Source organism: Thunnus maccoyii, chromosome 3 (genome assembly GCF_910596095.1).
Source record: "Thunnus maccoyii chromosome 3, fThuMac1.1, whole genome shotgun sequence".
NCBI lineage: Eukaryota > Metazoa > Chordata > Actinopteri > Scombriformes > Scombridae > Thunnus > Thunnus maccoyii.
The window spans coordinates 11630045-11654288 of NC_056535.1; the positions used below are offsets into that span (position 1 = coordinate 11630045).

General features: G+C 40.4%; 1 protein-coding gene across 5 annotated transcripts in view; it reads left to right on the forward strand.

Moving 5' to 3' along the window:
* Nucleotides 1-24244, forward strand: part of cita (citron rho-interacting serine/threonine kinase a) — a 40640-nt gene that overhangs the window by 14043 nt on the left and 2353 nt on the right. Inside the window, exons 11-47 of one of the 5 annotated variants that reach the window (XM_042405623.1) lie at nucleotides 1280-1385; nucleotides 2001-2144; nucleotides 2313-2432; nucleotides 4092-4262; nucleotides 5322-5375; nucleotides 5479-5532; nucleotides 5833-5973; nucleotides 6128-6256; nucleotides 6734-6829; nucleotides 7130-7246; nucleotides 7949-8058; nucleotides 8571-8745; nucleotides 9877-10074; nucleotides 10387-10440; nucleotides 11198-11395; nucleotides 11686-11879; nucleotides 11994-12129; nucleotides 12327-12431; nucleotides 12643-12783; nucleotides 13008-13130; nucleotides 13255-13447; nucleotides 13946-14101; nucleotides 15309-15446; nucleotides 16109-16289; nucleotides 16389-16480; nucleotides 16646-16750; nucleotides 16969-17138; nucleotides 19371-19451; nucleotides 19562-19697; nucleotides 20090-20229; nucleotides 20391-20483; nucleotides 20611-20719; nucleotides 20893-21021; nucleotides 21261-21341; nucleotides 21432-21510; nucleotides 21632-21814; nucleotides 23404-23791. In XM_042405623.1, the coding sequence (XP_042261557.1) occupies nucleotides 1280-1385; nucleotides 2001-2144; nucleotides 2313-2432; nucleotides 4092-4262; nucleotides 5322-5375; nucleotides 5479-5532; nucleotides 5833-5973; nucleotides 6128-6256; nucleotides 6734-6829; nucleotides 7130-7246; nucleotides 7949-8058; nucleotides 8571-8745; nucleotides 9877-10074; nucleotides 10387-10440; nucleotides 11198-11395; nucleotides 11686-11879; nucleotides 11994-12129; nucleotides 12327-12431; nucleotides 12643-12783; nucleotides 13008-13130; nucleotides 13255-13447; nucleotides 13946-14101; nucleotides 15309-15446; nucleotides 16109-16289; nucleotides 16389-16480; nucleotides 16646-16750; nucleotides 16969-17138; nucleotides 19371-19451; nucleotides 19562-19697; nucleotides 20090-20229; nucleotides 20391-20483; nucleotides 20611-20719; nucleotides 20893-21021; nucleotides 21261-21341; nucleotides 21432-21510; nucleotides 21632-21814; nucleotides 23404-23791 (5020 nt within the window). Of the gene's footprint in view, nucleotides 1-1279; nucleotides 1386-2000; nucleotides 2145-2312; nucleotides 2433-4091; nucleotides 4263-5321; nucleotides 5376-5478; nucleotides 5533-5832; nucleotides 5974-6127; nucleotides 6257-6733; nucleotides 6830-7129; nucleotides 7247-7948; nucleotides 8059-8570; nucleotides 8746-9876; nucleotides 10075-10386; nucleotides 10441-11197; nucleotides 11396-11685; nucleotides 11880-11993; nucleotides 12130-12326; nucleotides 12432-12642; nucleotides 12784-13007; nucleotides 13131-13254; nucleotides 13448-13945; nucleotides 14102-15308; nucleotides 15447-16108; nucleotides 16290-16388; nucleotides 16481-16645; nucleotides 16751-16968; nucleotides 17139-19370; nucleotides 19452-19561; nucleotides 19698-20089; nucleotides 20230-20390; nucleotides 20484-20610; nucleotides 20720-20892; nucleotides 21022-21260; nucleotides 21342-21431; nucleotides 21511-21631; nucleotides 21815-22992; nucleotides 23125-23403; nucleotides 23792-24244 lie in introns of those variants that run through there. The other 4 variants (XM_042405624.1, XM_042405627.1, XM_042405625.1 and 1 more) reach the window with 4 other exon arrangements.

Genomic DNA, 24244 nt, shown 5'->3' on the forward strand with positions numbered 1-24244 from the left:
AGCAAAGGAATTCAATTTCATAATATTACATTCAGTTTGAAGTTTATTGGAATTCAGATCCAACTAATAAATTAAACTTTTATTATACTATTCAGATTCAGTTTTTCAATGCAATTATTCAAGTTAAACAATACAAATTCAAACTAACTATGTGACTCAAATGTATTGTTTAATGCAATTATTCAAGTTGACCAATATAAAATATATATATATATAAATTATTCAAATTCAGTTTCTAGTGACACATATTTCTGCCCATAGAGCAGTGTTTGCTTTTGTGACTATTTTTAACACTGTGACTCAGTCTGAGTCAACTTTATTAAAGATCTCTCTGCGGTATTTGCGAACTCATTCATACAGACCCATTCATTCAATTAGAAGACTTCTATTCAGAGTTGCTTTTCTCTGGTGAAGAGAGGGGTGAAAATGTACTTTGTGGTCTAAATTATTTCCAAAGAATGGGAACAAAATAGGAAATCATCCTACATAAACAAGAAATGAATGAATTTTACTCAGTACAGAGCTCTGTGTAGACAAACCCCAAGCAAAACACAGCCCAAATTCTCCTGTCACATTATTTTGTCAGGCAAATAGCAAATACTCCCAGGTCCACAAGGCTGTTTTGTTCATGTAGCCTGTTTCGCCCTGAATAAACCACACTGAATAAAATATATTCACCTCAGTTCAGAAATGTCCTGTTGAATGTTTTCCTGATTGTTGTCAGGATCCTTGTTGTTATTACTAGGTATTCTTTTGAGTACTGTTCTTTCTCACATAAGAAATTGTAGTGAGTGCATATTTTTATGCTCTCAATGTCTGTTGTTCATTTATGATGTGTGGGTGTTTTGTCTGCGTTTGAAGCAGTCTAGTTGCACTTATGATACTGTCATGGCTGCTGTTACATGATGTGAGTTTATGTCATGATATGAGACTGTCAATCATCATCTTACTGGTCAGCTTAGGATGAATTATGATGCATTTAGATATTTTAAATATTCTATACTTTCTTACACAAAAGAAAACATTAAAAAAAACAGCATTTATGTTTGCTTTCATGATGTGGTTCATGATTTGTTAGAATGTGGTACTTGGCCTCCATGGACAGTCCAATTATAGGGAAAATATCTGTGAAGAAATCAATGAAGTATGACACTGGTAATTGCAAAGCACACAACATGAGCATGTTTATTTTGACGTTTGTCACTCTGTGTCCTGTAAGTAAGGCATGAAGTATTTGTGCTAAGAACTAAAGAACTAATACGTATGTTATTGCCCCCAGGTCAGTGTCAGCAGGCCTCAACTCTCCTGCTAAGACCAACTCCATGGAAAAGAAATTGCACCTTAAAAGCAAAGAACTACAAGAAACTCAAGACAAATGTCACAAGGTGAGGGGTGTGCTTTTAGCCTATTTTTGCTTTTACTCATGTTTTGAGACAATATTTCATCTCTAGCCTTTATGATAAACAATTCATTCTTATTTTCAAATGCAAGGGCACTTCTGTAAAGCAAGCCAAGAGAGGACTAGAGTAAGACCACTGTTGGCTGACTGTGAAATTGTGTTTTTGTATTTCCATATTGTAGCACTTTGTATTGAGAAAAAATTGTTCCATCATGGGTTTTATTACCAGATGTCCTGTGTTTATTCTGGCTTTCTGGCTTAACACAGATCAAGTAAGCTTCTGGTGGTGCTGTAATTAGCCAAATTAACCTTGCTGTGTGCACAACATTTCTTGAAGCATTCTCAGTTAGACGACAAATAAAATGGCTATCAACAGACTCTATGGCTGATGGACCCTTCTTGCTGATTTAAATCACCATTGTATGTTCCTTTCCTCCTCATCAGCATTTAAAGGGTCAAATGTACAACACAATTATGCATTATCAGTAAAGTTGCATTGAAACGGGCAATATGGGATTTCCTTCCCTAAGATCCTCTTCCTGCTCAAGACTCATACATGGCATTGAATAACAGATGTTGCTGTTTTCTCTGGTGTATTAAGATGGAGCAGGAGATCTCCAGGTTCCAGCGTAAAATGACTGACCTGGAGTCAGTGCTCCACCAGAAGGATGTGGAGCTTAAAGCCTCCGAGACTCAAAGGAGCATCCTGGAGCAAGACCTCGCCACTTACATTACTGAGTGCAGTGTGAGTTTTTCAACCAACTGTGTCTGTGTTTGTAGAATGTGTAGAAATAAAATCTCTTAAACAAGTTTGTTTTTTCTTACAGGGTGTACTTTTGTGTCGTGTCAAAAATCAGTATCGATTTTGGCCAGCAGCAGCCTTGATTTGTGTGTATGTGTACTGGGTTTGCAGAGCCTAAAGCGAAGCTTGGAGGAGGCACGTGTGGAGGTCTCTAGAGAGGATGACAAGGCCATGCAGCTGCTGCATGACATCCGTGAACAGAGCAACAAGCTGCAGGAAATTAAAGAGCAAGTATGTAAATCTTCTCATTCAAATGATCCTCTGTCTCCTCCCTCTCATCGTGATAATGATGTGGTGTATTTGCAGATTTTTTTATGAACACTCAAAGAAAATTATAATAAGAGATGTGTAGTGAAAGGGGGGAAAAAATGCCTCCATACTGCAAAGCTATCGTCTTATGCGAGGAGATGCTGCTACTTTCCAGTTTCTTCTTTATCGTAAGTAAGTAAAACTTATTAGCACATTAGCAGCATTAGCCATGGAATTATACTCCTTCTCAGCAGGTTTCTGTTACACTGGCAGGGCTTCCCCTCTGAGGACTCCCTTGTCCTCAGTACTCATAAAGGTCGTCCCTGCAGATGGCATCCCTGCAAGGTACCAAAGTGGAGACTTTGATCATTAGTCAAGACACTTGCCCACCCTCCTCCCAGGGGAATGATGCGCAGTATTTATAATTTTCCACATTTTCACATTTATAATTGGAAGTACAACTTAAAATTGAACTAGGAAATATTTTACATAAAAATACACTCATAGACTTAAATGAATTCTTTGCTGACAACACATGTCATCCTTTGTAATTAAGACTCAAATACTTTTCTCCTTGTAACCCACTGCAGTGCTGTTTCTCTTTGGTCATTGATAGAAAATCTTGGTGCACAGGAAGTGACAAATCAAACAATGAGCTGTTTACCAACACCAGTGTAACATGGTTGTGTTGGCAAAGATTTTCGCAGACTCAAGCAGTTATTTTTACTTTCACTTGGAGCCTCTGTAGTGCAAAGTTGCCAACTACAGCTTTAAAGTGGTAATCCTTGAGTTCTGTGTTATCTCTGATTTTGACACTTTTGGCGATAGATGGTCATTGCTGCAGTGCACTGCAGTTTCTATAGATCACTGCACAATGAAACAGTGTCAGCAGATCTGTGAACTGTATATCTTTGTCTGTGTAGCATTGGCAGCAATTGCTGCCCATGATAATGGCTTAGTTCCTCTGCTCAGGCTGTTCCAAACAAGTGCTTGCTGCTGTTGCTGTTGTATCTATCAAATTGATTTTTCCCAGGAAAATCCAGAAAAGGGAAGACCTTTTAGAAAGAAAAATGCACAAAGCCTTTACCGCCACCTTATTAAAAGTCTGTATTTTTTGAAACATTGTTTTCTTAAGTAATTTTGCAACACCATGTGGCAAAATGAACATTTCAAGAGTTGAACAATCTTGTTTTGTTCTAGCCTTTCTGAAAGATGTTTTCAAAACTAAGCAGTTTTACTATACTGAGCAGGAAAAAACATTCTCAAAATAAATAAATATAAACAAATAAATGATTAAAATATTTAAGATGAAAACAGTGACTCATCTTCAGCTTGTACAGAATGAGTGTGATCAGAGGCTTCCCTGAAGTCAGGTTTCAATGTCTAAATCATAGAGATGTCACAATGCATTTGGTTCAGTACACAATGCCGAGGTCAGTGATGATGAGTAGGCTATTACAGTATTGAATTATTTTTTATTATTATTACATTGTTTAGTAAAAATAAGATCTAACAGGTGTGAAGTAAAATGTCTGTCCAGTGTCAACAGAAACTTGAGCTCTCTTGTTAATGAACAGAACAGTTTTGGAGGGCAGTGTATTTTCCATATTGATAACCACTGTGTGCTGTCTGTGTCTTTAGGAATACCATGCCCAGCTGGAAGAAATGCAGGTAACCATCAGGCAGCTGGAGGAGGACCTGTCAGCTGCCCGACGCCGCAGTGACCTCTACGAATCTGAACTTAGAGACTCCAGACAAACAAGTGAGGATCTCAAAAGGAAAGCTGTGGAGTACCAGCAGAGAATCCAGAAGGTATGCTAACCACGTAAAGTCCACGTAAAGTCTCAGGCTGATGATTCACTTCCTGTCCTGGAAGCAGAGTACTACTTGTGCCAGTTCATAAATAGAGGACTAATGAAATGTGGCAGGGTTGTGAGTGCCAGTGACCAAAGTTTCCAAACACTACTTAAAACTTTATGGAACAAAACTATCAGACTGTACTGTATGCTAAGAACAGTAGTAACTCAAAACAGCAAGAACCATATGTTGATAAAATGATGATGTATCATATATGAAACTATAGATTTATCCTATATGAAAATATTATAAGCCAAAACTGCACATGGGAAAACTATATATGAAGTTGTGTCCAAAGAAATTTGATGCCATCAACACAGTATTATTGAATATAATGCTGTCTGCATCTCAGACAGTAATATCATATGTAGTGTGACAGAATAATGGATTTCAATGCCAAATATTTTTGTAAAAGACCTTACATCTGAGCTACACGACTATTGTAATTGTTGGTACCTCAAAGCGACAATTATGTCATATTCATTTTCATCGTCAAAATTACACACCTGTCTGTATTTGTAACTCATCAAAAGCATTCATTCAGAGATTCTCAGCATTCAAACATAATAGTCCAAGTAAAAGCTGAAGGCTTTTGAGAACAATGCCGTTTGATGTAGTTTTGTACATGAATGAAGTGTGACTCAAGTGCGAGTGGCATCCACAATAGAGCAAGCTGTCAGTTACATTTGAAGAGCTTAATAATTGCGTGGGTATGGGCCCTTAAGACCTCGGTTGAGATGTTTGTGTCAAATGGTTCGGAAGCTCCCCGAATGCCTCCTTTTTGGAGGGTGTTCTCAAAAAAACACTTGAATGTGAGGAGACTCCAGAGCAAACCCAGGGTGATTACACATGGCCTGGAAGCTCTTGGGGATCCTGCAGGAAGAACTAGAAGAAGATTATGAGGACATTTTTTTCCTGGGTTGCTGTTCTTGCCCTTTTGCCATTACAATCACTAGAAAGTGGGTGGAATGTACTTTATTAATCAGTCTTTACTATATGCTGTCTGTTCTTCAGGCCAAAGAGCAGGGCAAAGCAGAGGTGGAGGAGCTTCTCTCCAAACTTGAGAAGGTAAAGAAAGAATCAGGCTGTTCTTCCCTTTTCAGATCGCTCTACATTGCTGGAGCTATGGTTATGCTAAAGTTATGTGACTCTGCTTTCTTTCTTTGTTAAGACTAATTCTGAGCAGCAGGTGAAAATCCAAGAGCTCCAGGACAAACTGTCCAAGGTAAATTCATTCATGACTTAGCTACTGTCATCATGTGATTAAATATATTTATTTTTTATAAGTATTTAATTTTTGACAAAATAATTTGTACCTCAACCTTTTTGATTTGTCATCTAAAAAAAGCAGATCAAGATAAGTATATACAGCATTTAGCAGTTTTATTCTGCAGTGTGCTGTAATTCCCTATTTATTCCCTAGAGTAGCTTTGTTCAATATCTCAGTGGGTAGGAATTGCTTGAGCATATCAGCAAGTGTGTCCTGGGATCCACTTAGAGCCTTTGACCTTCTGACCTCCCCCAGGCAGTGAAAGCGAGCACAGAAGCCACTGAGCTGCTGCAGAATGTCCGGCAGGCCAAAGAGCGACTGGAGCGAGATCTGGAGCGCCTGCGAGGCAAAACCGACTCTAGTGATACACTCAAACGGCGACTGAGAGAGACAGAGGTACCAGACTAAACACTCAATGCTAAATCATGCAAATTTGTTGAATACTACAAGTTAGTTTGTTACATAATGTTTCTATAATTATACCTCCCCCAACACAAGTTAGTTTTTTTTTTATGTGGTTAGCTTTATGTTATCTTTTTTGCTGTGTAAGCAGGAGGGCAGGAAGACACTGGAGAACCAGGTAAAGAGGCTGGAGATGGTTGAGCGGCGGGAGAATAAGCTGAAAGATGACATTCAGACCAAATCCCAGCAGATCCAGCAGATGGCTGAAAAGATCCTGGTGAGAGAGCTACAGATAAGGCTTGCTAATACTCTACAACCCCCCACCCCTAATTTCACCCCCTGCCCACCTATCCTATTCACCCAGTCCTTTCCCAGTTATCCTCATCCCTCGTTATCTTAGAGCCCAAACATGCACACTGCACACACTTCTCTTTAAAGGGCTTGCTAGCTCAGTCCTTACAAATGGCAACTAGTCATCTAGTGACAGTACATACATAGACTTTAACAGACACATATTTTAACCAGTGTCAGCATGAACAGGCACCGCTACAGCCATCTTGTGGATTTTCAGCTTTTCAATGCAAGTTTTTTTATCTTTTTTGTGTATGTATTTGGTATTACAGTAGATTTATTAGAATAGCTGGTACACAAATTAGATTATATTTATTTACATCCATGTGAGCAATTTGTAGTGTATTTTGTATTTGTGGTATTGTGTTAAATGTCTCCAGTTCAATTCAACTTGTTTTCCCAGGAATTGGAGGACAATCTGAGGGATGCCCAGTCGACAGCTCAGAGGATGGAAACCCAACTGGTTCAAAAGGAGAGGCTTTATGAGGACAAGATCAAGGTGAGCCAGCTAATATTGTTCAGGCTGCTGACATTTTTCATGTACTGTATAAATTGTATATTTTACTGCAGTAATTCCTTGTCAGTCTTGCCATTTATAATCAGTGTTGTGGTGGATGTAAGTCAGAGCTGTCACACTAATTATTGCTTCCACACCAGGTTGTACATTTCTAGCGATGCCATGGTATGATTTTTTAATGATTGCCTTAGCACAGAGCAGATTACAGACTTGTAGATAAATTTGGATTTTTGTCAAATCAACATTGACTAGTCTAATAATTACTGATTCTGACTGATCAAGGTTCTGGAGGCCCAGATGAAGGTAGACCTGGCTGACAAGGAGAGCCTCGAGGCTAGAAGAGCTCAGCAGGAGGAGGAGTCGAGAGAAAACTGCAAACTTATCAGTGAACAGAAAGCGGTAAGAAAACACCACCGACCTTTTCAAATTATATCTACTGTGGCATTTGCAAGTAAATTCAATACCGAAGTGCCCATACAGCTTAATTTAAACCAGCTAAAATGTAAAGTTCATTTCATCTTGTTTTATTAAATTATACAGAAACATTAGAAACAGCAGCAGTGTATGTAAGTACCTGATTTTTAGTTTTGATTTATTTCCTGTATGATGTTATGCAAGTCTAATGCACTTGTGTAAGCCTAAGTGGATGAAAGTTGTTTGTGAATATATGATTGAGTCATTTTCCTGTCTCTGTTGTGAGACTTTGACAGCTAGATTTCATCTATGTTTTTAATTTATTTCTTTCCACAGCAATTTGTTACAGTGGTTTGAATGTATTGGTTTGAATGAAGTTGGAAGAGAGATTAAATTGTAGTATACATCATGTTGCACTGTAAAGCCTGGGCTCAAGTCCTAATCTGGTTAATGTGGTAGAATTGAGGCAGTTAAGAAGCTTTTAGAGCCAGTCATCTGACATTGACAGTAGAAGATTCAGGCAACACCTTAATGGACTCTAATAGGATTTTAGTTGAGTGAAACATTCTGTTTCCTATAAAAATTGTGATGCTGAAATATGTGTGCGCCATGAATATATCTTTGCATTTGAGTCTGTTTTTTGGGGTGTGATTTCCACCATGTTGTTGTGTCTCTCTTTTCCTGTAGACCATTAATGCCATGGATTCCAAGATGAAGAACCTGGAGCAACGCATCGCTGAGCTATCAGAGGCTAACAAGCTGGCCACTAATAGCAGCATCTACACCCAGAAGAATATGTGAGTTAACTAGACCTTCTGCCCACATTGTGCTTTCATGAGTGCCCCTTCCCACACTGACTCTGTCTCCTCGAGTCTCCAATCGCTTCATTAGTGTGCACTTACATGACTGTGCACCATGACTGATCTGTCTCCCCTGTGTTTAAACTATGTATCATCTCTTAGGTTAAATACAGAAAATGCTTCAAATGCTTCAACTTATCTTAATATAGAAATGTACTTGTTTAAGGAATTTTATTGTACCTTTGTCAGTATAATGTAAATATCACCAAATGAATTACATTTTTTGTTTATTTAGATAAAATTAGCTACAGTATATCACACTACATTAGCAGAAAGGTGACTTTTTGTCTCACATCACACTGATTCAATTGTTTATCTGCTAATAATAAATTGGATTTCACTTACACTTATAATCTAAATGTTGATATGCAACAGGACAGAACCCTTATGAACGCTTTCTGCTCTTGAACACACAATATAATAGACATTTGTGTGTATATTTTTGTCAGGAAAGCCCAGGAGGAGATGATCTCAGAGCTTCGACAGCAAAAGTTCTATTTGGAGTCGCAGGCAGGCAAGCTAGAGGCCCAAAATGCCAAACTGGAGGAGCACCTGGAGAAGATGAGTCAGCAGGAGCAGACCAAGAGGACTCGTCTACTGGAGCTGGAGAGCAGGCTACGGGAGGTGAGGCTACAGAAAGCAGAGGCACAGTACAAAATCTGTTAGCTCAAGATTAAGTAATTCACTTTAACAAGCACACAGTATAGCCTTATATCATTACTATCCACAAAAGAGATTAAGGCAGCTGATCAGCTAGCGAGCTCAGATCCTTTTCAGATAAACAGCTAATTACATACTGTAGGTCTGTAATGGCACCTCTGCAAATGTGTAGTTGTATTTGTACAAATTTTTCCATATCTACTGATCCAGTGGAGCTGACAATAGCTGAGAATATGTTTAACCAAATGAAAATAAAGCAGGACATTGTTGGTCCGTTAATAGTTGTTGGCAAACATGCACCCTGCAAAAGCGTCTCTGGGCAAGATACTAATTGTCTATCAACGCTGGGTTGCTGTTCTGCGGGCTTACGATCACTCTGACCTCCCTGTGGAAACTGAATAATTGCAAATGTGATTCAATATTAAAGTTAATTAAGGAAAAGGAAGAATCAGTTAGTTCAGATGTTTGTCACTATTGACACTTAAAAATCTTTGATAATACATTTCTTTAAAGTTAGGAGAACACTATTTCTCCTCCCCGTAAATGCACCATGAAATCCATTAGCTGCATCCAAAGCAAACCTACTCTATAAAAGTTTTGACATAATTGAGGACCACAATGACCCCTCCTGAGCTCTCAGCTCCTGTTGTGCTGTCTGCCGGTGTTACTGATGGACAACCTGCTGACTGGATGTCATATCTCTACCTCCACACACTCTTTCCCACTGAGATGTGATAACATAGATTGGCACTAATTGCTGGCCTCTGTGCGCCCTCACATATAAACACACACACTGTCCTCTCACACACACAAATATGTATTTTCAGATGAGATCTGCAGTTCCATCTCTGTATTAATCAGAAAAACTTGTTTAACCAATTATAAGACTTGCCAAACCTGTCTGTCTTTTTTTTTTAACTATACAGTTTTAGGTTTCTTTGTGCTGTGCAATTTTCAATTTTATAAATGTTTTTGCATCTGCATTACTACATCTGCAGGTTAGACTCATGACTCATATGCAAATACGATGACTTTCAGGTCTTAATTACACTGCAATATACACAAATGTTTACCCCAGTCCCGTCTCTGTTGTAGATGGGCCTAGAACATGAAGAAGAGAAGCTGGAGATCAAGAGACAGGTGTCGGAATTGACCCTCTCCCTTCAGGAGCGCGAATCCCAGATTAGCAGCCTGCAGGCTGCGCGTCTCGCCCTGGAGAGCCAGCTGCAGCAAGCTAAGACTGAGCTGGAGGAGACCACTGCTGAGGCTGAGGAGGAGATCACCGCCCTCAGGGTAAGAAAACTGAGTACAATTATAGTCACACATAGAAATATAGGTGCACGTACATTCAGCACAAGTATGTGTTATGCAGGAAGTTAGAAATATGGGTCATTTACATTTTACAATAGCAAGTGATGCAAAACATGAGCAACATAAACCAAACCACTCATATTCTACTCATCTTAAGCAAAACAAGCACATATTCATGTTTGCAACAGATAAATCTATTCTAAATAACACTGTCACCAATACATCTTTCCTCACTTTGAAATGTAAGACTATGGGTTGGTTGGATTTTAAGACATTTCTTCTTCTTTCTCACAGAATCACAGAGACGAAATTCAACGCAAGTTTGATGCCCTAAGAGACAGCTGCTCAGTAAGTGCTGTCTCAGCCTTTGGACAATTTTTATGGGTTTTTTAAAAGACCTTTGACCTTTTGTCAAGGAAACACCACTTTCTTTCATAGGGCATGTTCAGAGTTTGCCTAAATCCTTGAGTTATGGGCCTCGTTTCCCAAGAGCACCTTAAGGCAAGATGATCTTAGCCCATAGACTTATAATGGGACTAAGATCATCTTAGCTTTAAGATGCTTTTGGGAAACGGGGCCCTGGTTTGTTCCCTCATTCATTTGGTAAAGAGTGTCACTGCCACTTGAAAATCCTTTATATATATTGATAGTACAGCACATCCATGATAACACAGGACCACAACTATGTCACATCTGCTGTTTCTTTAGTTCTGCTGCCTTTCAGTGCATAGATTGAATCTACATAGGTGATCCCCTCCTGTTAAAGTGTTTTTTATAATGGAAAAAGCCACAGTTACTAACAGTTTTAAACATACACATTTACTGCACATAAATGGATAACATGGATAACACATAGATGGTTTATTAATACAACATGTTCAACAATTCTTATTTTACATTTGACTCTCTTAATGAAACAGCTTTTCCCTAAATCCTACATGCCAAACATATGTCTCTTACTACTAGGATTGTAAAGCTGTAAATTATCAGTAACCCAGCTGTGCTATTACTTGAACAATTCTTTCCCTTTGGCTCTTCTGACAGAACCTAAATTGTTCATTTCCATTAGCAAGGCTAGCAACTCTATCTGTTTGTGTTGCCTCAGGTGATCACTGACCTGGAGGAGCAACTTACTCAGCTGAGTCAGGAGAATGCTGAGTTGAACCGTCAGAACTTCTACCTGTCCAAACAACTTGATGAAGCATCAGATGAGAGGGAGGACCAGCTGCAGCTCAGCCAGGAGGTGGACCGGCTGAGAAGGGAGGTAGCAGACCGCGAGATGCACCTAAACAACCAGAAACAGGTAAGGCTGACACACACACACACGCACACAAGTTGTTGAGAGTGTTTGAACATAATTAGTTGCTTATCTCACATAGATTTTCTGGACAGTTAAAAGCATCCAATGTTTTTCAGGTAGGAAGACCGTAGCAGCTCCTCATAAATATTTGACCTCTGTTCAGAAAAGATACGTAATATTCATAATACTGAGACAGTGTGCTGTCAATGAAAATGTAAGACAACAATCACATGTTTTTGCCAAAAACTGTGAAAGATGTTCTCTTCAGTCTGTTCTTTCGTTTATCTTCCCAGAACATTGAGACACTGAAGACCACATGCAGCATGCTGGAGGAGCAGGTGGTGGAGCTGGAGTCCCTAAATGATGAGTTGCTGGAGAAAGAAAGGCAGTGGGAGGCTTGGAGAGGTGCCCTGGAGGATGAAAAAAGCCAAGCCGAGAGACGCACCAGGGACCTGCAGAGACTTCTGGACAATGAGAAGCAAAACAGGTAATGTTCAAATGCACATACACTGTGATTGTATATGAGAACAACAGCTCTATGTTATTCTATATATATTAAAATGTGTTGCTTTTGTAAGACTTGTTACGGTGCTGTTCACAGGCTGCGTGCGGACCAGCGTAGCAGTGAGTCTCGCCAGGCAGTAGAACTGGCGGTCAAAGAGCACAAGGCTGAGATTCTGGCTTTGCAGCAGGCCTTGAAGGAGCAGAGACTGAAGGCTGAAAGTCTGTCTGATACTGTGAGTCACCTGTTTTTGAGTCTTGCCTCTGATCTAACTTGAACCTCTTCTTCAGTCCCTTTAAGTGAAACATCTGGCCTTGCCACAGTCAACACATATTTGTTTTGGTTCTGAAAGAGAAAATCCATACTGTGTTTGTGGCTGTGGAATTCACCTTTTGCTGTGACAATTTAACATGCACTCATATGTTCTCACAGCTCAATGATCTGGAGAAAAAGCACGCCATGCTGGAGATGAACGCCCGCAGCTTGCAGCAGAAACTGGAGACTGAGAGAGAGCTGAAACAGAGGCTGATGGAGGAGGTAGAAAGTGAAATGTGACCACGTTATCCTGTATTCATAAATAGACTATTAGACTATTTTTAGACAACTGTTTAAAGAAATGTACTTCGACTAAAAACAAGCCACTGTTTGGAGCACATCTTCTCTCAAATGAGTTAATTAAATGCTCATGTTTATGAAATGTGGCTGATTTTATATCACATTCCCTTATTTGAATGTCTGTCTTCTGCAGCAAGGGAAGCTGCAGCAGCAGATGGACCTCCAGAAGAGCCACATTTTCCGTCTTACTCAGGGCCTCCAGGATGCCCTCGACCAAACTGACATGCTCAAGACTGAGAGGACCGATCTGGAGTACCAGCTGGAGAATATACAGGTGCTCAATGCAATACCTTTACAATTTTCTGAAATGCTATAGCCTCTTGGGAGAAACAAAGTCATAGTTAGATATTAGAATATCGCAACTGATGTTGGTACACGTGGGTATCTCAGGGAGACCTAGAGGATAAAAGAGTCCTATATCATGTTTTTAAAGGGAATTCTTTTACATGTTGTCTCTGAGGTATTTCCCTTTCTGAGATTCTGTTTTTCTTTCTGTAGGCTGTATACTCCCATGAGAAGGTGAAGATGGAGGGGACTATCTCCCAACAGACCAAACTCATTGACTTCCTCCAGGCCAAAATGGACCAGCCCACTAAGAAAAAGAAGGTCTGTAAGCCAACTGTAAGCCATATTCAATTAATAATCAGCTTCAATTTAAAGATTTACATGTACTGTGTAATATTATTTACGTTAACTATCCATCTTTATAAATGAAATCCCTGCGGTTCTCTCTCTCTCTGAGCAGGGTATATTTGGGCGGCGTCGGGAGGATGTAGGCACCACGACTAATGGGGCGCTGGTTCCCCAGGCCCAGCCAGCAGTTCCCATGCAGTACAGTGACATGAAACTTGCTTTGGAGAAGGAGCGTTCAAGGTGTGCCGAGCTGGAAGAGGCTCTTCAGAAGATGAGGATAGAGCTGCGATCCCTCAGAGAGGAGGGTAGGTCCTACTAGTGTTAGGCAGCACAGGTAATGCACCAAAATTGGGACAGTCTTATATTATGGCATTTGTTTACAGCAGGATTTCTGGCGTGGCTTGTTCCTGTATAGCCAACATTGCAATCCTCTGATGCTCTTAAAGAAGAGGGGGCAAACTGTTCACTTAAATCAGTCCTATAATAAATACTACAAATCTATGAAACTGAGCTTTTAATTGTTGACACTGAGTCAGAAGTATATATTCAACCCTTGTGGTCTACCATCTGAGATGAGAAATGACAAACTAAGTCTGATCAGGAAAAACTGCAATGTGCCTCTACCCCTAGCTGTTCGCCGACAGTTACCATGGCAGCATCTTGCTCCATTACCTACAGTTGCCAGGTCCTATGAGATTCATTTCAACCTCTATTCGTTTTATGGTAATGGGTCCAATTATTTGCAGCTTTATAACCACCACTGATCTAATATTAGGTTGTTTTATTTGTCTCTGACAATACAGCAGCTCATTTCAAAGCCCAGGATCATGTGGCTCCTTCTACACCGGCTCAGGCCCGCCATCAAATCCTAATGTCAGCCATCGTCAAATCCCCAGAGCATCAACCCAACCCCAGCAGCCTGCTTAACCCCTCAACTCGCTGCAAGGAGACACCTGAAGGTGAGTCACACACACACACACTGGCTAATAGACAAGCACACAGGTAACCTCAATACTGACCCCAGCTCATCAGCGTGAATTTGAACCTTGGATTTCCTGTTTGGAAACTGCACAGCTGCCCCCAGAGGAGCATTCACCCTTATGCTATCAGTGTCAACACAAATGGACTCCCTGTTCGCTTATTTTGTTTTTGTGGTGTTTTTATGTGCTTGTTTTTTCTATGGCCTGTCTCACAAAGCAGGATTATGAAGTTAAATAATGTTGGATAACTATGTTCAGTACTTGTTAAACCTGGAACTCGCTCCAAACCAACCATGGAACATGGCCTAAAGTAAAAAGCACCGTTTCAGGTTTTAGTCACTGTGCATTTATCCAGCTAACATCGTAATCCTGCCTGGGCCTGTCTCACAAAGTAAGAATAGTGGATTAGCCAGGTTACATTGGTTTTAATCCGGGCTTTCCAGTATCACAAAGCTAAATTACATTTTTCACCATGGAAAATGAACCTTTGCTGCATAGCTCATAGCTGCAAAGCAAGTTCAAAGGATCATATCAAAATCAAAAACTTGCTTTGTGATTTAGAACCCTGACTGTCTGTGTTTTTTGCTTTCACCTAGCTATTGTTAGACTGCTTTCTCCTTTCTGTCTCTTTCCTCTTGCTCCTTGCAGAAAAGAGGAGGGTCACCTTTGAAAGTAAGTTAGCAGTCACCCACGCGTTTGTCATATCTTGTGTCTTCTCACATGCATGTGCTCTTCTACATGCATGTTGTACTGTGTGCACATATACGGCACATCGTCATGTTGTCAAGCTAACAGTAACTTGACCAAAGGGTCAAGCTGAACATAATGTTCTTCCTTCTTTTTTTCAGCATCATTCCTGGAGTCATGATTTAGATAGCATATGGAAGAATAGGCAGTTTTTCACCCTGAAACATTTAAATGCATCCCATGCTCATTGGCATGCGCAATCTGATTCTGATATGATACTATTATAGGATACTTAAACATTGATATGCCTCATACTTGCAATTAAAAATAATTCGCTCATTATTTGAATTGCCCCATGTTGCTTGAGAAAACTGAATCTCATGGAACTGCTGCTGATTTCTGAAATAATTAAGCCTGTAACAAAACAAGATGGTGTTATATTTCCCTTCTTTCAGTAACTCTTATCCCTGCCCACTTCATTTCCCTGTTAAAATTGCAGAGTTTGGTCGTCGTGTGAAGGAGAGAATGCACCACAACATCCCTCATCGTTTCACTGTGGGCCTCAACATGAGGGCTGCCAAGTGTGCCGTCTGCCTGGACACTGTGCATTTTGGACGACAGGCTGCCACTTGTCTAGGTCTGTATGCTGCACTGTTGCCAGTCATACACTGTACTCTATGTGAAGATATTTCAGAGGAGAAATTATTGGTCAGCATTAACAAAATACTAATAATAAAAATAGTTCTTGTAGCAGGGCCACCACATTAGTCTCCCTCACATAGTGGAAATTGGTTTGTCTTGTTTTGGCTATCACTGGAACTCCTACTGTTATGAGTCCTGGAAAAATAAAATATGCAATCAATTTTGATACATTCCCAAAGCAATAGTGTGGAGGCAGTGTAAAAACAATCCTGGTAATATAGATATGAAAATATTATCATACAATAAACCCTAACAAAATAATTTTGGCACAGCATATATTTTGTCTTTAAACACTATTAACACGTCTGTGATGTCACAGAGGTGTGTTGCCAGTTGGGCTACCACTCTTATAACATGAGTAGTGAGTAATGAGTAACATGAGTTCTTTTGTCTCTTTCTCTCCGTCAACAAAAATTTGCTTTTCATGACATGCTGCTGTGTTCAGATTAAAGTGTGGTTTAGGAGGTTCTTTATCTTGCCACTGTTGGTTATTATAAATACAACAGCAATAAAAAGAATAACAGCTATTCGCATAAGAAAGCTTTATTTAACCCAAATCTACATTTTTTTGGTACCCCACTCTTTGTCTTATTGTAGAGTGCCACACCCTGTGTCATCCCAAATGCTCACCATGTCTTCCGGCCACCTGCGGCCTGCCAGCTGAGTATGCCACTCACTTTTCAGAGGCTCTGTGCCGAGAGAAGGCAAACTCTCCTGCACTGCAGGTCAAAGAGGCCAGTGGGCATGTTCGCTTGGAGGGATGGATGAAGCAGCCTAGGTAACTGATTCAGTCCTTTACTGTCACAGTTACCATCTACAATATGTTGAATACACAACATTTGAACTACTGTGTGTATTGGTGTGTTTGCTCACACAGAAATGGTAAGCGTGGTCAGCAGGGCTGGGAGAGGAAGTATGTTGTGTTAGATGGAACCAAAGTATCCATCTATGATACTGAGCCCAGAGAAGGTCAGTGCTTAATTTTTTTTAATGACTGTATTTTTATTGGTATTAGAAACAGAAAGTTGCTGATCTATTCCTAAATGAGAGTTTGTCATCATTTAACTCTTTGTGTTACCATGAAGATCAAAATGGCAGTATCCAACGAAAAATATGTGATGTTTTTCTTTGTAGACTGTATTAGGGCTGAGGAGGAGTTTGAGCTCTGTCTGCCTGATGGAGAGGTGACTGTTCATGGAGCTGTTGGAGCCTCTGAGCTCATCAACACTGCAAAGTCAGGTACCAGATCAATACCACCTAATCCTGCTACACTCGACCTATTGTAGGATTTTAAGTTTGTCTTCCTCTCCACAAATTTCAAATTGAATCCATCTATCCCATCTATACTTTTAATCCCAAAATACAACAAAATGTTGACAGTTATGTTAACAAGATAGCCAACCGAGTGTGTGTGTGTGTGTGTGTGTGTGTGTGTGTGTGTTTGTGTGTGTACACAGACATCCCATATGTGCTGAAGCTGGAGTCACATCCCCACACTACCTGTTGGCCAGGCCAGTCCCTCTACTTCATGGCTCCCAGCTTCCCTGACAAGCAGCGCTGGGTGGCTGTACTGGAGTCTGTGGTGGCTGGTAGCCGTGGATCTAAAGACAAAGTGGATGCTGATGCTGTAAGTGTTCTGCCTGATTGGGTACACAATTTGAATTTTCTGTAGCATATCTGAGGTGTAACAGCAAGTCCAACATCTCCTTTATACAGGCCAAACTTGATTTTAGGCCCATTTCAAATAGTAACTTAAACCAAGGGTGGTGTTTATTGTTTGGTGTGAAAATTAGGTAAAATATACTGAATGCCTCCATTAAACATCAGCCAGTGCCTTCACTTCTTTTTCTCCCCCTCCCTCTTCTTTCTCTCTCTGCATGTTCTCAACATCCACGTCTTCTATTTGTGTTGCCATCGTCTTTGTTGATGTGATTATACTGTGCGTGTGTACCTCCATTCAACCCGGTTGTGTGGATCATATTATAGGCAGGTGGTTCTAAAAGACAGAAGAACCTATCCCCTCTGGTTCAGGTACAGTAAGTAGCTGCACGAATGCTTGGGCTTCAGTCAACCGACCGGCTGAGCATGCAGTAGCTGTACACATCTGCGCATACAACACTGATGCTGCTCAGTGCAGGTCTACACAGATCCAGGCTGAGTTACTGAAAGTGATTAATGGAAGTAACCCTGCCCTTTGAAAAAAGCAGTTACACTGAGTGGTCAAACACACACATCAAGAATATCATACACTCAAAAAATTACATAGTGCATGGATGTGAATAGGCACTGCTGTGCACCTTTGGCCTGGTGTCATATGCTATGTCATGCATGCCTCTGCAAAAGTCATGCGCTGCTTTAGCCCCTTTCACTGAAACACAGACACACACGTACACACTCCGAGCAACTTGATCTTAACTAATAGTCTGTAGGCTTCTGCTCTTGGTGTTTTGTGTGTTTATTGCTGTTTTAGAGGCAGTGTAATATACTTTATGACCCTTGGAAGCAGCATTCAATTTCTTTAAACTGTGTCAGCCTTTCCAAAAAGTGTACACCTACCTTTTTAATTGTATTTCTTTTTCAAATATGCGTTTAAAATTCATTATGTAACTTTTCGCCTTAAGGCAGAAAACATAACATGACCAAAAGAATGTGAACGCCCCAATTTAATTGGTGAACATCTCTTTCCAAATCCATGGTGTCCTGCTCCAACAGCCTCTTCTCTTCTGTGATTTACAAGATTTTGGAACATGGCTGGCTGGGATTTGCTGCCATTCAGCCGCAAAAGCATATAAGTGTAGTTGGCTACTGATATTTTACAATAAGGCTTTGCTTACAGTCTCCGTCCCAATTCTTCACAAAGGTGTTGGATGGGGTTGAGATCAGAGCTCTGTGCAGCCCAGTCAAGTTCTGCCACACCAAACTCAGAAAACCATTTCTTAATGGATCTGGCTTAATGCACGTAGGATCATTTTAATGTTTAAACAGGAACAGGCCCTCACTACACTGTTGCCACAAAGTTGGAAGAACACTATTGTCTAAAATATCAATACATATTGTGAAATTAAGATTTATCTTAATTGGAACAAAGAGGCCTAGTCCAAATCATGAAAAACAGCCCAGACCAAAACTACACAAATGGATGTGGATTGGACAGCATCCACTAAGCTTCGAACACTGACAGTAAGAGGGGGAAAAAACTACTTTCTACTAGCTACTTGCTGTTATTGCTATGAAGTGGTTATTTCTGTGGTCATCCAGTGAACAGTTATACAGCTATAAACATAGTGACCGAATTGTTCCAAGTGCAGAAAGTTGGCGTTGGATACTTGGTCAAATTCTTAGTCTTGTTCACTTAACCAGTGATTATGTATTGTCTAATTCCAATCATGTTTTTGTAAATTTTACACTGTGTCATATTTAGGGAGCATTCTTATAAGGTTGTTTGTGTTAAGACAACATTAAATAAGTTTGCCTTATTTTGTTAACAACAAAACATGTACAAACATTTTTTGTACACAATTGTATTATTGCTTAGCAATGTGAGGTCTGAAAATAAAAGTAGAATTTTGTTGTCAGGACTAAAATTTGAGTATTGCTGTGGCACTGTTGTGAAAAATACAAAATAATCCCTTACCTAACCTGGAGGAAAGATTGTAGTTGACCGAATGCGTCATCTTCAGCTCACGTGTAAAGTCAACTTATATTTAAGGATGGATTTACTGATTTGGAGTTGGGGAGGGCTCTCTGGCTGTCATCCTTGCTGGGTCAGCTTGTCTTGTCTCTGATCTTCTGATGATCTGCCTAACCCGCATCCTTCCCCTGCTCCATGTCTCTGTTTTCTTGCTTCTTGCCTTAACAGAAACTTCTGGGAAACTCTCTGCTGAAGTTGGAGGGTGATGACCGTTTGGACATCAACTGCACTCTGCCTCTCACTGACCAGGTACTACGATAAGAACATGTAGCATTAATACACAGAGAGAGGAACCAAATTAGGTCCTCTGATTGCTGCATATTCCACATGTTAATGATTTTCCTCGTCCTTTCCCTTAGATCGTGCTGGTCGGCTCTGAGGAGGGTTTATATGCTCTAAATGTCATAAAGAACTCTTTGACCCACATCCCTGGCCTGACCTCAGTCTTCCAGATCCAGATCCTGAAGGAGCTTGATAAGCTGCTGATGATCACTGGTCAGTACATGACAGTAAATGGAGGCCATTATACTCAATTATAAGTCCATAATTTTAGTCTTCTTTTAATGCCAGCTAGAATTTTTTCAACACACTGATGCGTTAGTTACCAGATCTTTTAACTTTGCATAAACATTGTGGGTGGTTCTCTGTATACATTACTTTAAACACGCAGCTCTGTTTGATGTATTAATTGTTTTTAAGATGAAACGTTGACGGTAAATTAAGCTTATATTGCTATTCCTTATAAATCAGATCATCTTTACATGTGAATGCAACATGTTGGATCATGTTATGATGTTAGCTGGTGGTGAGGTGTATAAATAAATGCCCTGTGGTCCAGATTGATTGTGTTTTTGATCGCACATGTGTGTGTTTGATGCGTCTTCCAGGAGAGGAGAGGGCCTTGTGTTTGGTGGAGATCAAGAAGGTGAAACAGTCATTGTCGCAGTCCCATCTCCCAGCTCAACCTGACCTCACCCCCTTCATCTTTGAGACAGTCAAGGGATGCCACCTCTTCTCCTCTGGAAAGGTTGATTGGATTGTTGTTACTTACACAGAGCCAAATCATTCTAGTTAGACTGTTATTTAGTGAGTTAATGAGCTGAACATCACAGTAATGGCATAGCAATGTATTGTCTGATTGCAGATGTGTACTGCTGTACTGATTGCAAAGTTGTTTCTTCTTTACAGATTGATAATGGGACCTGTATCTGTGCTGCTATGCCCAACAAGATTACAATTCTGCGACTTAATGAAAGCCTCAACAAGTTCTGCATCAGAAAGGTGAGTTGACCTTAAAGATGGATGGATGATAGATGATGTCATGAAGGAAAGTATGTGTTTAGTAGCAAAGTGTTTAGTGAATGGCATTGAAAAAATGTCGCTGTTCAACTTCTGTTTGTATTTGCAGGAGATTGAGACATCAGAGCCCTGCAGCTGTATTCACTTCACCGGCTACAGTATCATTATTGGCACCAATAAGTTCTATGAGATTGAGATGAAGCAGTATGTGCTGGAAGGTAGGTTGTGATTTATCAGTTGGTGGCATTACAAAATTTTGTATTGATATTTTAAAAATCATTACTTGTCAACCACATGGTGTTCTAAGCAAGTTGCCACAGGTTGTGTCGCTGTGAGGCTTCAACTTTCACACCTGGACAAGCTGAATAACTGATCTGAGTTCTTTCTACAGAGTTCCTGGATAAAAACGACGTGACGCTAGCTTCAGCTGTGTTTGCTGCGTCCTCCCACAGCTTCCCCATCTCCATTATCCAGGTTACCACGGCTCCACAGAAGGACGAATACCTGCTCTGTTTCCATGGTTAGATGTTTTTCTGTCTTATGTGTGGGCACATATGTACAGTACATTGTGTATGCAGTTGAGCATGTGTTTTTGTTATTCAAATCAATATTTGCTTTGCTCTCAAAAATCGCCTTTGTTTACATGCATTATCCATCTAGTTATAATAGAAGACTGTTGTTTGTTTGTTTTTTTGCTTCATAGTGTCATTTACTAGAAATATGCAGGTTTGTGTGATAACTGAAATGTTTTTCTTGCAGAGTTCGGTGTCTTTGTGGACGCATACGGCCGCAGGAGTAGAACTGATGATATCAAATGGAGCCGTCTGCCTCTCTCATTTGGTTAGTGTAACTCTTCAATGTGATTTTCAAAAAAAAATTCTTTAATGGTCAGTATATGAAATTATGTTAAATGGGTTTTTGACATTTCAGCCTACAGAGAGCCCTACCTGTTTGTGACCTACTTCAACTCTCTGGATGTTATTGAGATTCAGGGACACGCTGCTCTGGGGTAAGATTGTCCTGTGCTCCTTCTGTCTGCACCTGTGCATCAGTTTGTGCTCAAACTTGTTTTTTCCTGGTTAACATCATGATCAACATATTGTTTGAAAGATGTTCCTCTCTCTTTCCAGACCCCACTCATACGCACACCTGGATATCCCAAACCCACGCTACCTTGGCCCAGCCATCTCCTCTGGGGCCATCTACTTGGCCTCGTCATACCAGAACAAACTGCGGGTCATTTGCTGCAAGGGCAACCTGATCCAGAGCCAAGAGGGCGGCGGAGACCTGCAGCGTAACGGCTCTGGACGCAGGTGAGGACACACGCAGACTGTTTGTTAACGCTGTTCGAGCTCACGTTACCAAGCTCAAATTCTTTTGTATTACAGTTGATAAAATAATCTCTATTTCTGTCATTGTTTGGTAGTATTTCTAATCCACCACCAGATTTCACCTTTCCTTTTGCTGTTTTTAAACTCACAGCACATTTTGAGCTGTCTCACACTTCTTTCTTTTTTGTAAATCTAACTCCATACATATAATACCCTTGACTTCAATTCACTATTCTTGATAATGGCACTGTGTAAGGAGACCAACCGATTTGGGGGGGCGGGGATAAACTAAATGCTCATATAAATTCAGAACCAAGTCTTTGAATAGATCAATTAATAGAATGCGCAAAGAAACTGAAACTATAATCCATAAATATGTCTCTTCCAAATTATTTTATCTTTCACTATCACCTCAGTGTTTTTACTTTAGCAGGATTTTTCTGAGGTGTGGCCCAAGTAATTTACTTTAAGTGTGGAAATTAAAGTGGTGACTCGTCTACAGTATATTGGAGCATCTAGTTTAATTCTTAATTCCCTATTAAAGAAGGTAAAACCTTCTCATCTGATAAATAGACGTAAATCCGACATCCAAAGAGAAAAACAGGGAATGAGGTTATATTTGGAGTTAATTGAACTTTGTACTAGAAGCTGTGACATTGATTGACCAATCAGAAATCTGGAACAACCCAAAATAGTTTGATTGGCACCTGTATAATTTGCAAATCGATAAATAAAATGCAGAGTGCCTTTATTTGTCTATAGAAGGGAAATAAATCGGGCAAACACTTTCTGCACTTGACACAAATCAATGTCAATGTCAAATTAATTCCTCTGAGGAAGAATATAAATCCTGTGGATGAAATGTAAATCCTGTGACAAAAGTAAAAGATAAGACAAAGACATGAAATTATTTATTTCTCAATTTACTTGAGCATTTTTCGTTCACTTATTTTTGGTGAGGTCTGGTCCTCCCTACTGTGCAGAGACTATAGAGTAGGAGATTTCCAAGCACACTTCCTTATCCCTCGTACACTGGTGTTGTTGAAGGGTCAGTGGGACTATCTGGCACTGTGGGGCTCAGGTTGGCATCTACAGATGGTGATGGTAAGATTGGTGGTGATGGTAAAAGAAGAGTAACGCCTACATTTTGTTTTTTGCAGGAGGAAGAGTTCATTTTTTATCTGTAACAAATCCTAAGATAGTATGTCTTTTTAATTGAAATTACTTTTTAAAATGCCTCCTGTCAAATGTAGAGGGGAAATTGTTGAATAAAGATTGACTTCCTCCTTGTATGTCGTGAGACTGGTCTGTTACGATTTGATGCTCACTAATAACGGAGCTTTTCTTGCTCACTGCTAATTTTCTCAGTTATAAAACCAAATGGAGTAGTAGTAGTTGTCTCTTCTAATTATGAATTGCAATTTGCTTCAGCTTATTAAATGAGCTTAATTGCGAGTCCATCATCCACACCACAGCAGTTGACCGATCTGAGTCCCACAGCGCCTAGCAAAGTCCTCTTCCTTTGACCAATGCTCCCTGCCAGTCTTCATGCTCGGTCTCCTCCCTAACAGTCCTAACAAGCGTGGGCCTCCTTCCTACAATGAGCACATCTCTAAAAGGTTGGCAGCCAACCCTCATGCCCACGGAGATCCCGGCACACCTCACCGCTACCGAGAGGCACGCACAGAGTTTCGGCGTGACAAGTCCCCCAGCCGTCCGCTGGAGAGGGAGAAGTCTCCAGGCAGGATGCTAGAGAGTCGGATCGGGGGGTCTCCTGGCAGGGCCATGGCTGACCCCCGGTTAGAGCGCTCCCCGGGCAGGGCCATGGCAGACCCTCGCATGGACCGCTCCCCTGGCCGGATGATGGACGTACGTAGGGAGAGGTCCCCCGGACGTTTTGAAGAGCGCCAAAGGCTTCATACTGGCTCTGGACGCACACCCATAAACCCTGTTAACAAGGTAAGTCACTCACTTTTGTTGATTCTGAGAATTTGTTAAAGGAGTAGTTTGACATATTGGTTAGTGGGCTCATTCACTTTCTTGCCAAGAGTTAGATAAGAAGATAGATACCACTCTCATATCTGTCTGTTAAATATGAAACTGGTCTCAGGAAACGGTTAGCTTAGCTTAGCATAAAAACCAGAAACAGGGAGAAACCAAAGTGTAAAAACTGCAAGTTGTGGTTTTACACAGGGGGTTTTGTGCCGGATTATGTCTTGGCTGGAAGTGACTTATGGTTTCTTGTCAACCTCGCAGTGACAACAAGACTGCAGGAAGTCAGACATAAGCCCTGTAAAACTACAAATTGTGTTTTTTTTTTTTTTATAAAAAACGAGATTTAACATAATGAGTAATGCGCTTTAGAGGTGCTGGTAGGTGATTTTTTTTTTTTCTTTGGAAAGAGCCAGGCTA